Source organism: Sturnus vulgaris, chromosome 1 (assembly GCF_052056855.1).
Source record: "Sturnus vulgaris isolate bStuVul1 chromosome 1, bStuVul1.hap1, whole genome shotgun sequence".
In the NCBI taxonomy this organism is placed as follows: Eukaryota; Metazoa; Chordata; class Aves; order Passeriformes; family Sturnidae; genus Sturnus; species Sturnus vulgaris.
The window spans coordinates 20853301-20865965 of NC_142243.1; the positions used below are offsets into that span (position 1 = coordinate 20853301).

The following is a 12665-nucleotide window of genomic DNA, read 5'->3' on the forward strand; positions in this document are numbered from 1 at the left end:
TCTATGCCCTGAGCAGTTCTGTGGGTGCAGCCAGTGCTGGAGCTGCTTTTCCCGGGCAGTGCCAGGGATTTGTGGGTTGGTGTGGCCGCTCGGTGGCGCTGTGCTGATGCAGGTGGTAACGGGAACGTGTTCAGAAATCTGAGTCCTTTGCAAAAGTGCTTTTCTAAGCAAGAGAAATTAACTATGTTACAAGAGGCATAAATATTCATTTTCTTAGTTGATCTTTGGTGTTATCAGATGTCTTTAGTCATCTTCTCTCTTTGTGGAGTGAGGATGTTCACAGAATAAACTTTGATTTAGTGCAGCTAGTCTCCTTTTGTGTCTTTGCAAATCATCTGAGAGTCATTTTTGCTTTTGTGTCTCTCCTGTCGGCTGATTCTGAAGGAGGCATGGGTAGATCAGTGACTACAACCTGAAGTTAACCTAGGAGCTTCCAGATACAGTCTGTGTAGCTTGACTACTAACTATTTAGAATATTTACAGTGTGGCTAATGTTGGAGCAGGAATCCCAGCACTCTCTAGAGTTCTTATCTCGTTATCTGTCAGGGGAACAAAGTACTCAATCATAGAATTATTTTGAATAATTTTCTGAATAGTAAATATTTTTTTTATGTGACTTTGTTGTTCTGCACCCAGGTATTGGCTCCTACATCTGAAGCCCTTGTTTAGCTTTACACTGATTTTTGTTATTGGTTTTTAAGAAATATATGTGATGCGTAAAATTACTTGTCTAATGTACTGTTGCTTACTTCTGCCACTTGTTTCCTTCACTGCACATATAAATGTGCTTTTTCTGTATGTTAGCTGTTCCCGAGTTGGCAGGATTATTCACTAGCTCTTTTTTAAATTGGGCTATAGCTCTCTTTCCCCCAGCTCAAAGAAAGGATGAATTGTCTCAGCATATGGCAATTTATAGCCACTCATCTATAAGCCAGTGAGATAATGGGGTTTTGCAAAGAATAATCCATGCACCCCTGAATATTTTAATTCTAATCAAGTTTGAAGGTAATCTGTGAAAGCACAGCATTCAGATCAAAGAATTCTCAATTCACTGCTAAGAGCCTTTTAATATGTATGGCTCACACTCTAAGGAAGGAGTTGTACTTCCAGACACAAAGTTAGTTAACAAGCTCATGTTTGTAAGGTTTTTGGGTTTTGACTTTCAGAATTGGCTGTATGGGGACTTTTGTTTAACAGTAGAGGGAAAAATTAAACCATGGCTGTAATAACTGTTCTGCAGTAACTGTTGCAAAATGCAGTGAGGTAAACTTGAAGTTGGTGAAGGGAATATGGCACGCCTGCAGAGTTCACTTCTGCAAATCCAGGAATCTTTTAAATTCAGAACGGTTTCTTTCACTTGCTATGGTCCTGAGGCTTTAGACCATGGATAAAGATGTCAGTTTTATGCTGTTGTACACAAATTATGGGTGTTCAGAATTAAAGCTGAGGCTTAGTGTTTTGGAGAGAACTTTTAAATATAAAAATCAGTGTTCAACAGAAAAAAGGGAAATCTAGATATTCTCAAAATGGTCATAGTGTATGTCTCCAGTATGTGCTGCTCTTGTTAGACAATGTTTGGGGATCCAGCAGAGCTGTTCTAAGCAGACAGTACTTGGAACTCCTTAGATGATGTATATGAAAGCCCAGAGCTCATTCTAAAACTGTATAATTAGGAATTTTGAAGTATTTTCTCTATATTAGAGGACCTCAAGTAAAGCTCTGTAAGTACTCTTCCAATCAGTAGTACATAAATATTTCAGCTATTCCTAGCAGCTGCGTGTCTTTGAGAACTTCAAATGGAAGTTAGTATTGAAAATCAAATTAATTTTTCTGCTAACAAAACTATTATTTCCAAAATTGTGTTTTATTATTCAGAATGTGAAATGGTTAAGATAAATGTGGCCAAGGAACTGTTAAGAAAAAAAAGAGGGAGAGGAAGAAACATTCATTTAGGCATATATATGGGACTTTCTCTTCTTCAAGATAGCTGTTTTTCTTAGATTTTTCTAAGAATAATTGTGAAATAAGTTGCAAGTACTTCCTTTTTTACAAAGTCCAACAGGTTTTGAAGAGAGGTTATCAACAGGAAGCTCTTAAAACCGTGACTCTAGATCTTATTTTATAGAAAGATCTTATTTATAGAGATCTTGTTTTATAGAGAGAGAAATGACCATTTTTGACTGCATTTTGATGATTTGCTGTTATTACTAAAACTGCATAACTTAAAATTGTTACTACTTGACCAATTTTGAAAGTAAGAAAAAATGGTTTAAAATACTATTTGCAGATTTTTCTTGAATAAATTTTGTGTTTTCGTTTAACAGAACTTCTTGGCATACACAAACAGGCAACAGTAGGCTTTTTGACATTGATGGAATCTCTGAGATATTGTAAGGTAAGCTGTTTTCTACATCGTTCAAATGTTTTCTTTCAGGAAGGTGTTGTGGGCTTTTTTAACAGTATTACTAAAAGCTTTACTGTGTATTGTTGGAGATCTTAAAGAACTTTCAAATAATGTCCAAATTCAATCTGATACTAATATATTAAGACAAATATATGATAAAATTGTTAAATGTATCTGAGTGTTTAATTATTTAAATTAGAATTTATTGCACCAATTTACTATTGCTAGTTAGAAGCTTATGTTTTTACTAAAGTAACTCTAGTGAAAGCTTCCTAGATGGTTTTAAAACTGTTAAGTCCCAAAATAGCTTGCTGTTGTGTTGCAGTTTTGATCTCTTTTTATGCCATCACTGTCTTCCATTTAAATAAATATCTGTAAGTAAAAATGCTAAAACTACTATTAAACAACTGTATTCTAAATATAATATATTCAATATTTAAAAGATATTTTATGTATTTATCTCTGATTTGAAAGTTGCTGATGTGCACCTTAGTCCATATTGCTTCTTCCTGTTGTGACAGAATTTCTTGATTTCTGGTTTTTATTTGAGAAATTCTGTGCTTTACTCTAGTGGTTTAACCCCAGCCAGCAACCAAGTCCCACATATGTGCTCACTCACTCCCCTATCAGCAGGATCAGTGGGAGAGTTGGAAGGATTCAAGCTGAAAAACTCATAGGTCGAGATAAAGGCAGTTTAATAGGGAAAACAAAAGCCACACACACAAACAAAGCAAAATAAGAAATCAATTACAGCTTCTGATGGGCAGGCAGGCATTCAGCCATGTCCAGGAGAGCACGGCCCCATCAAGTGTAACAGTAACTTGGGAAGACAAACACCATCACTCCAAATGTCTCCCCATTCCTCCTTCTTCCCTCCCATTTTATATCCTTTGGGTCACCTGTCCTGGCTGTGTCTCCTCCCAGCCTCTCTTGCACCCCATCTCCCTTGCCAGTGTGGCTGTAAAAAAGCAGAAGAGGCCTTGGCTGTGTGTAAGCTCTGCTTAGCAGCAGCAAAAACATCTCTGTATTATTAAACCCATGTTCAGCACAATCCAGAACACAGCCCTGTACCAGCCACTGTGAAGAAAATGAACTCTATTCTATTCCAAAGCAGCACATTCCACCCCTTGTTCCATACCATTTATGTCATGCTCAGGTCTTACATTACTCAATACAGCCTCATTAACCACCACCCTGCTTCCCACCCTTTGGTATAAAATATGTATGTCATTCTGACATTCTGCCATATATGTCTGACCATCCCTGCTGAATGTCTGTAAAATATTGACAAGATGTCCTTTGAGTTCATTTAGTCCTTGGCTTTGGGCTCCATCTGTTCTGGTGTTCACTCAGGATAGGAGGAGTGGTGCTGTGTGGAGTCATTGGGCACCAAAGCCAGTTCAGGCTGGTCATGCTGCACTTCATCTTCTGCTTGTAAGGCTTCTCCTCCATTGGTTCAGCTGGTTCCTGTTGCAGTCATTCCTGTAACAGCAACTCAAATCATGGCTTACAACAAATTAAAGACCTCCATTGCAACCTCCACCCTTTGTCCTTTTGGGCCAGGTTGTCTGGTTTCCTGCTGCAGTCAGATCCTTTGCTTGTTCCCGGCCTGGCTGCAGAAGGGGCTCCTGCTATAGTGCACCATTAGTGCAGTCCATGGGCTGCAAGGGAACGGGCTGTTCCACCATGGGCTGAAGGGGAGTCTGTACTTCCCCTGTTCCACTGTGGGGTCCCATCCCTCCCTGAACTTCCCCAGCATCCCCTATTGGGGTCACAGGTCCTGGCTGTTCCACAAAGAGTACTTTTGAAATAGCATTAATACTCTTTTAATTCCCGAACCTTTTTGGTTGTTCTTTGCTTGCTTTTGAGTCTGTATTAAATTTCTTTACCTTAGCTCAGAGTTAAAGAGAATAATGTAGTTGGCAGAATATTGGTCAATTGATTGCAACTGGCTCTCCCTTCGTTTATTAAATAAATGTCAATTCTGAATTAATTAATCCAAAACCAGGTAATAAATCAAGTGAACTTTTATCTTTCATTAGCATCTGATTATAGTGTTGTTAAGCGTAGTACTTGTCTGCAAGCTGAATGCTTGCATCATTTTATTGAATGTTTTATATCAGTGGAGTCCCAACTGTTCTGAAAACTAATTAAATTTTCATTAACTTGATCACTAACTAGATGACCTTTCTGGGTTTGCTTTGTATTTCTGATTTTGTTGTACCTTTTTAGGTTGGCTCCTATTTGAAATCTCCAAAATTTCCTATTTGGGTACTTGGCAGTGAAACGCACCTCACAGTCTTCTTTGCCAAGGTATGTTAGATGTGGTTTTGGTAACCTCAGGGAGATAAACACCACAAAAATTCAAAGTGCAGATCTTGCTACAATGTGAGTTTTATGTGGCTTTGATGTAAAAACATAGTCACTTAAACTTTTAATTAAGCCTTTCCTTGAAGGCAAAGTTGTTCCCACACTTCAGCAATATCTCATAATTTGCAGTGTGAAGTTTTTTTGGTTTTAGCTTAATTTATTGGGCTGGAGGTAGTTTATGCTTTGGAATGCCGTGCTTGGGATTAGTACTGTCTTAAATTTCTATAATGCAAGAGAGATTTATGTAGTTGTTTCATCTCCTTGAGAGTACTTTCACAATTTTTAATCCATGGTTGGTTATTCTAGATTAAAAATAGATATCAGGACCATTAAAATAATTATTTATATATATTCTGTCAGATATCTACCATAGCCTGTGAAACATAAAATGCTTTGGGGAGGACTCTCAGTTTAAAATCTTAGACCAAATTTTCCAAGGAGACAATTTCTGTTTCTTTAGTTGAAGACTGTAAGTTGTTTTCCTCTAGTTTGATTTTTATAGAACACTTGTTTCTGATTAAAAATTTGATTGAAACTTTGAATGGTACCTACTAGTATCTTTATTAGTACTTATTAGAAGTTAACTTCCCTGTACCTTATATCTTTAAAAGTTAATTAAAATTTTCATTATAAATCTTGAAAATAAGTACTGGAACATATGACAAAGATAAAGCTGTCAGTTCTCAAACTGTTTGAATTTCCTTAAAACTTCTACCTAATCTTTAGAAAGACAACACAAATGCATAGATTTTTCTTACTAAAAAACAAACCTCCACAATATATTGAAAGTTTATGTGTAGTAGTATTTTGAATCTTTAATTTTTTAAAATCCTTGGAATTAATTAGCCGGTTTTACAAATTGAATTTTTTGGATAGTTTTAATCCCTAATGTCAGATAAATATTCTTTCTTCCTCACTGCATGAAATAGAAAAATCCTTATTCACCTTTGGATATCTGTTTTCTGCTTTACTCTCTCCCCAGTCTTTCCTAGTAAAGCCTTTTTATTTCAGTTTTGAAATTTTATCCCAAGTTTTTCTGAATGACACCATCAAAGTCAGTACCTTATTGTATAGACAGGAGTGTGATGCCAATACGTATAATTGCTCTGTTATGCCAGTCCAGCATTCCTATCACAATGTTATCACAGCTAATGTTTAGTGTCCATAGAGACCATTTCCAGTTAGAAATCACTTCTAATGCTCTTTTAGGATGCCAAAGGCTATTTTCTGGGTTTAGAGTAACTGGGTATCAATATCTGGTGTCTCCAATTGGTTCTTCTTTCTTCACTGAACTCCACTTAGGCTGTGTAAAACTTAGGCTTGTGATTATTAAAAAGCAGAATAAAGACTTGACATGGTCTTGGCAAAAAATTTCCTAGATTTTTTTTGTTGTTATTATTAAGCAAATCAGGAGCTAAAGGTGTGTTAAAGCTCTTAGTTTTTGAATTTGCGTGTCTAACCTCACCCTTTCTAAAGTAGCAGTTGTTGAGCATTTCAGGTGGAGCAGAGATGTCAGCTACAGTGGAAATGCAAATTGTGTTGGCAAACCATTATTGTATCAATTGAAGCTACATGTCAAAAACTACAGGAAGAAACTTGTATTCCTTGCCAATGATTAGTCAGCGACTTGTTAAAGTTGTGTGTGTATTTGTGTAGATGGTGTTTGATACTGAGAATGTAGCTTCTAGTTTGATGGTGACTTTGATTACATGATAAAGAAATGTTCAGAATGGAAAGAGAAAAATGAACTGTGGAGCCAAAACCAGTGCAGATTAAATTTAAAAAAACCCCAAGTGTTAATTCTTAAAAGCTGCATATATTTTGCAGGAGTATAAAGCCTTATTTTTAAGTAGAATAATGTTAGGTGATTCTAAGCAGAACAGTAGTCAGTTCTGTCATTAGCTGAGTAATTTGGTCTAGAAATCTAGAAACAGCAATCTTCCTAGGCTACTGTTGCTATAGACAACTAGCATGGGAAAATTATGGAACAGAACAGAATCTTCCTTGAGCATGGAGGCTTAACAAGGAAAAGGTTTTACTTGAATTCTACGTACTGCTCTACTTAAAGAAAGCTGACTGCTATACTTTAGTACTCAGATGTTTGTCTCAGATTTTTTACATTAGATGAATGATAAACATTTTTCTCCTATCAGTGGAATGAACAATAAACCACCAAACTCTCCTATCTCAGAACATTTTGATTTAAATATTGTAGACTTCTATTGCTATCTGCCAGAATTCATTTTTATTACTCTGAATATGGATCATTCTTTTAGCTGTGACTCTCAGAAATGTTTTATTTTGTTAAATAAATAAATCTGTTCATAGCTGCCGTTGTAAAACTCTGTATATTTTCAATGGATTTTAATGAGCAAAATGCAGCACGGTATCTTTGGGTGAAGGTCAGTCACACTTATAGCTTAAAGTGAAAATTAATTAACTAAAGTGTGTAATTGGGCTTAAGCTCTCTTGCAACTGCTGTTGCATGAAATAACCGTAAACAGAGACAGCTGAGTCAATTCCTAGTTTTAAGACAAGTCTACAGTGGGTCAGCAGTTTCTCGTGTCACTCAAAGAGGAAGTTTTCTTCTATCTGCATGATCTTCATCTCCACATCTTGACTGTCATAGCACTTCTGTACATACCCAGTGAGTTATTAGCCTCGTTTCAGTACAGAGATTTGGAGGTAGAGAGAAATAACAATTTCTTCACTGAAGCATCAATTTTGATTGAAGTACATTTTATTGAGGACAGTATCAGTAATTTTGTTGTCGGGGACTTAACCAACCTGTCATCAGCCAAATAATTATTTGTAGTTAGATCCTTTGGAAAGAAAATAGAATCTGGAAATATGTGAAATGAAACCTCAGATTTTTCATAAATTCATTTCTAAAGTAGACGGTCTTGAGCAGAAATGCTACAGCTTGTTCTGCAGATGGGTAAATGTTGAAGTCAGAAAGCACCTGTGAACATCTGTATTACCTAAATAGTTCTTCAAAACTCTGATAGTTATGTGTGTCATAATAGAGTCAGAAAAACTTTGTGAATCATTGGTTCGGGGTTCCCTAGCAAAGAACCATATACCATCATACTATTTTTCTTTTCTTCACAACTGTTGTGTGTATAAAGTCAGAAGGCTGCTTAATGCTCAGCAGTCCAAATTTAACATTTTCTGAAAAAATAAATGTGGCTGTTACTTAGTGGTCATGGACTGTGCATTTGCAACAAGGTAGATTTTGCCTGAAAAAGTGAGTATGTAGATTATTCATAGGCTACTAAATCTCAGCAACCATCATTTCTGCCTCTCCCTGTTCACCCTTCCTTTCAGTGAATTTGAAAACTTCCAAATGTCCAACAAAAGCAAACAAGGAATCTCTCATGTGACACCCTGTGTTTCCCTGCATGCTCTGTCAGACGGTGCAAAGGCAATTATGTGGTATTGTAAATGTCCTCTAAAAAGCAGCTTTATCACTACAGTCTTTTTGTATTTTTTTCCCCTCTTTCATTGTATGGATAAGAGAGACTAGGAAGTGGGGTAGCTCTAAGGCTGTGATCTTCTGGATGAAATGTTGTACAGGCACTTCTTGATTATTTTTATGATACTCACAGTAAGTTATGACAAGCTGAGAAATTCAGAACTTCTAGGAATGTCAGAGTGTGGTAAGACAGTGTATAAAAGAGTACCAACAAGTTGAAATGTTACGCAAAATATAACAAAAGAAATGTTCCAGTGCAAACAATAGGAAGAAGAACAGGAGGTTAATAGGTGCTTTCTAAATACTGTCCGTGACATGCAAATCCATATTGTGTTGAAGTTAGAATTCAGACTCGTGGAAGGTGAAAAGACAGCATGGAATAAATGTCTGTCTGGTGACTTCAGGTGATTGAAACTGTCTGTGGGGATGCTTCAGCTGTGTAGGTCTTTAAAAAATGTCCTTAGATTGTTTATAAGTCTTTGAGCACAGAGGCTTCAAAAGAATTGGCTATTATCCATTTTCAGTTACAGCATTGTGGCATTTCTAGACTTGAAGAGTCAGATAAGTAGAGAAAACACCTGTCTGAGAAATCTGAATTAGTTACAAATTACTGCTTTTGGAGGAAAATGTCCTGTCTTGGTCTCCTGGAACCACATCGGTTTTGGATTACATTTTTTTTATTTCTCTGACTTTGATCACTGTAACCTGTTCTACACTTTCTCAGGGCCTTTCTTCTGCATCCTTGATAGCATTGTCTCTCAGAAGAAAGATCATTCACTTTTCTTCCTAAACAATCTCTTTCATCAGAGTTCAATTGAGGGGCACCTCAGCAAAAGCTGACACTGCTATAGGAGAGAGTAAATGTGGGTCAGTGGTGTTTACCAGAGCTGGGCAGAGGGGGAGTGTTAGTTGGTACAGCATTTAAGCTCAGAACATCAACAGAGATTGTCAGTGGTGTGAAAGGAAACAAGATGCGTGTGTAAAATTTCATTATTAGTATGCATTAACAACTTTGGTTTCTACAAAAGTAACCTATGTGTATCCTTTAACTTAAGAAGTATTCTACTTTGGAGAAGTAGCGAAAAGTATCTGTGCACTTCCTTTAGTTTTTCGCTTCTGTGACCAGTAAATGCTCGCAATCAAATTTTGAAAAAGTATGTTTTCATCAGAGAAGAAATTTAAAATCACATTTTGGAGATGCCACTTCGGGAAACGGTTAGAGTGTGTGGATTTAGAGTCTTCAGTTTTCCAGAGTAAGAGGAATTGTTTCTGTTGGAACAGCCTGGACACCTAAATGGAAAAGATACAGATGTGTGAGGCAACAGCAGAAATGATTCCTAGACTCCAGTAGGGTTCCCATTTTGTGTGTGCTGTTTAAGAGCAGGGAGGCAAATGCTGTTCTCTTTTTGACAATAGTGCTCACCTGACTAAATCAGCATTGACTTTTCAAATATTCCTATTGGTAATTTAAGAGCTCCTTTCTGCAGGAAGAAACCCGTTTTTAAAATCAGTTTTGAAGGAGGGTGTTTCTTGTGGGAACTGTTGGCTCCCAAAAATAAGTGAAGCTACTCTGCTGGTTGGTGTAAGATTTGTAGTGTAAATGCTATTGCTAAATGAATTTAAGTTGTTCTGAATAACACAGCAGTTCCTAAGTTGATAAGCCATTCCAAATGAGTTTTCTAGTACAAAGGCTAGCTTTGAGGTCTTATTGGTGGGGGACATCTCAAAATAAAAAACTTCTGAAAGGCTCTACCCTACTCTAGCTTTGCAAGATCACAGACCTTAAGTGTGAAACCTTGTTCTGTTATTTGTGGGTCTACTCCAATTTTCCTTGCAGATTAATTAGTTCCTACTACAGATACGTGGTCTTTTTTGTGAACAGCTGCTTCTGAACAGTTTGCTTATTGTTTGTTTAGAAGGTTCTCTGTGGGAGAACTTCTGCTTGTTACATTCATGTCAGTGATTCTCAAGCCAGCATTTATCAACTAACTTTTAGATTTTGTCTTAATTTTTCATTCTAGTAAAAGAGGCTCTGTATGTGATGCAACAGTGTGTGGTGGTGTATTTGTTTCTAAAAACCAATAAAACCAGTTCACTAAATCAATTTACCTAGAGCCTTGGTGGCTTTATCTTCCTTAAAGATAAAAAATTTTGCATTTGCAATTTGCAAATGAAGCATTGTCATTTATGAAGTCTCTGGGGGGGTTTTTTGGTGAATTTTTTGGGGTTTGTTTTGGGTTTTTTTGGGGCGGGTGGTTTTGTTTTGTTTTTTTCTTATTTGATTAGAAATGTGGTTTTGGTTATTATGAGAAACTTTGAGAAATGTAGGTTTGGCTTTCATGAGAAACTTTAGCCATCATACAGTTTTTAACTTTACTCAGGAGAAATATTTGTTTCATTTTATTTTCCTTTTTCCCACATTGTTTGAATGAGCAGCCAACTCTGATAGCTGCTAGAAAATAGCAGGTCTCCCTGTCTGCTCATAATTTTGATGGTCTCTACTTCAGCTTTTCTAAAAAAAAAATTAAATACTGGAGAGGGCAAAGCCCCTCTGAGTTGCTATACTTAATGAAAAGTATTTATCCTGAAATGTTACACATTTTGATACTATTCTGTACTCAAGTAGATTAGAGAATGCTTTTGTACTGACTGGGCATGCAGTTTCCTTACCTAGGTAAAATCTTGTAAAATGGGGAGTAGTTCTAGCAGTTCCAATAGAAATCTTGCAGCAATATTTAGATAAAAACTTGAAAATAAAACACTACCACTTGTTGCATGATATACTCTTTAAAATGAAGGAAGGTAGGATGAGGGAATAAAGGATAGAAAACTAGTGCAATAAGAGAACCTTTTCTAGATCCACAAATCGAAAATGAAGGAATTTTCCACAAACTGTTAAGCTCTCAATTTAGTGTATTGTAGCAGCACTTCTGAATCGGAAAACTTACAAAGAAAATATGCCTAAGTAATAACCATGAATATCACATTAAACATTATTAGGAAGAATGTCTCCTTAATCATTTCAAGTCTATTTCAAATAGAGTTAAGAAGAAAAGTGATTCTAGAGGTAATCCATCAATTTAATTTTCCAATTTCCTAGTTCCCTTCAAAGTGTGTGCTCTTTTTACTTTCTGCTTCCTGAGTTTGCATTTCAGTTGGTTAAGAAACAAAACTTTTGTCTGACTTTTAAAAATTAGGAGTAGGTTCTGGGAATATATTTGAGGCTAATGAGTAGTAATTTCCTTGAGACAATATTTTGGCAATTACTTGATGGATACATTGTCTCTGAACATAAACTAGCTTTGTGTTTAGTGGAAAGCTTGTGGTGAAATTGTGAAGCACCTGTTGTGAAAAATGCACTGAGCACTATAGAAATGGTGGGTCACTTCCTGCCCATTTGTAGGATGTGCTGTCCTAAGGAGCATGTTTTCCTTTTCTTCCTATTAGCATGTATGACTTTCATATATAAACTGAAATTGGGGGCTGGAAGGTAACAAATTGGGTCCTACCTCATAGGAAAGCTTCTAGAAGGAATTGCAGCCTCCTGTCTCTGGAAGGAGGTGGCTGTGAGCAGCATCTAGTTCACATGTACGTTAGCCTACCGAGGGAAAGGCGGATTTTTTTAAAGAAACATATTCTAGTTGTTTCATTCTTTTTTGTGGTATATGCAGAGTGGTTTGCAAGTTGTAAATACATCAAGAAATTTCTAAATGCAATTTTATAATTTATAAGTCACTATCAAATTCTGAAAGTAGAGGTACTGGATAGAAACAAAGGCTGAGAACTTGTATCATTCTGTATGCCTTTTAAGTGTGAAACCAATGTTGGTTCCCGTTATATTTGATACAACAGCAAAGACATTGGGCCTGAGTCATCACATAATGGGTAAATGATTCTGGGATTGAAATTTGAATTAATATATGTACTGTCTCATTGTTAAAATGCAAATTATAGATAGAGTTTTTAATAGTATTGAAGTATTTAAAAACAAAAATTATATTGAATGAATATTCTTTTTAATTATCCCACTTAATTCTGCCAGAATTGTTTCATTTTCAGCTATGTTAAGTAACAAAGTATTGTTTATGCTGTTGCTCAGATAGCAATGCAATAGGATGCAGCCATCCATTGAGAACTCACTTGAAGTTTTCTTAAACATACCTTTTGTAATATATTTGTATATATATGTATTATGTTAATTTTTTTTCCTTCTGGTCACCAAGCATATCCACCTCACACAATGCAGAACGATTTACCACTGGATTCTGCATTTGCCATGTGTTATGTTTGCAACTATGGCAATCTGCTGGTAGTGTTCTGAAATTAGGTATTGTTTATAAATGTTTTTGCATAATTGATTCACAAACACCTTCCTTCTGCAGATCATTGCTATAGAATATTATGTGGCACAGCTTG

At 36.2% G+C, this 12665-nt stretch overlaps 1 protein-coding gene across 1 annotated transcript in view; it reads left to right on the forward strand.

Moving 5' to 3' along the window:
- The window catches only part of MINDY3 (MINDY lysine 48 deubiquitinase 3), a 50864-nt gene that overhangs the window by 18337 nt on the left and 19862 nt on the right, over positions 1 to 12665 (forward strand). The window contains exons 9-10 of the mRNA XM_014875633.2: positions 2325 to 2395; positions 4637 to 4717. Coding sequence (XP_014731119.1) covers positions 2325 to 2395; positions 4637 to 4717 — 152 coding nt within the window. The remainder of the gene's footprint in view (positions 1 to 2324; positions 2396 to 4636; positions 4718 to 12665) is intronic.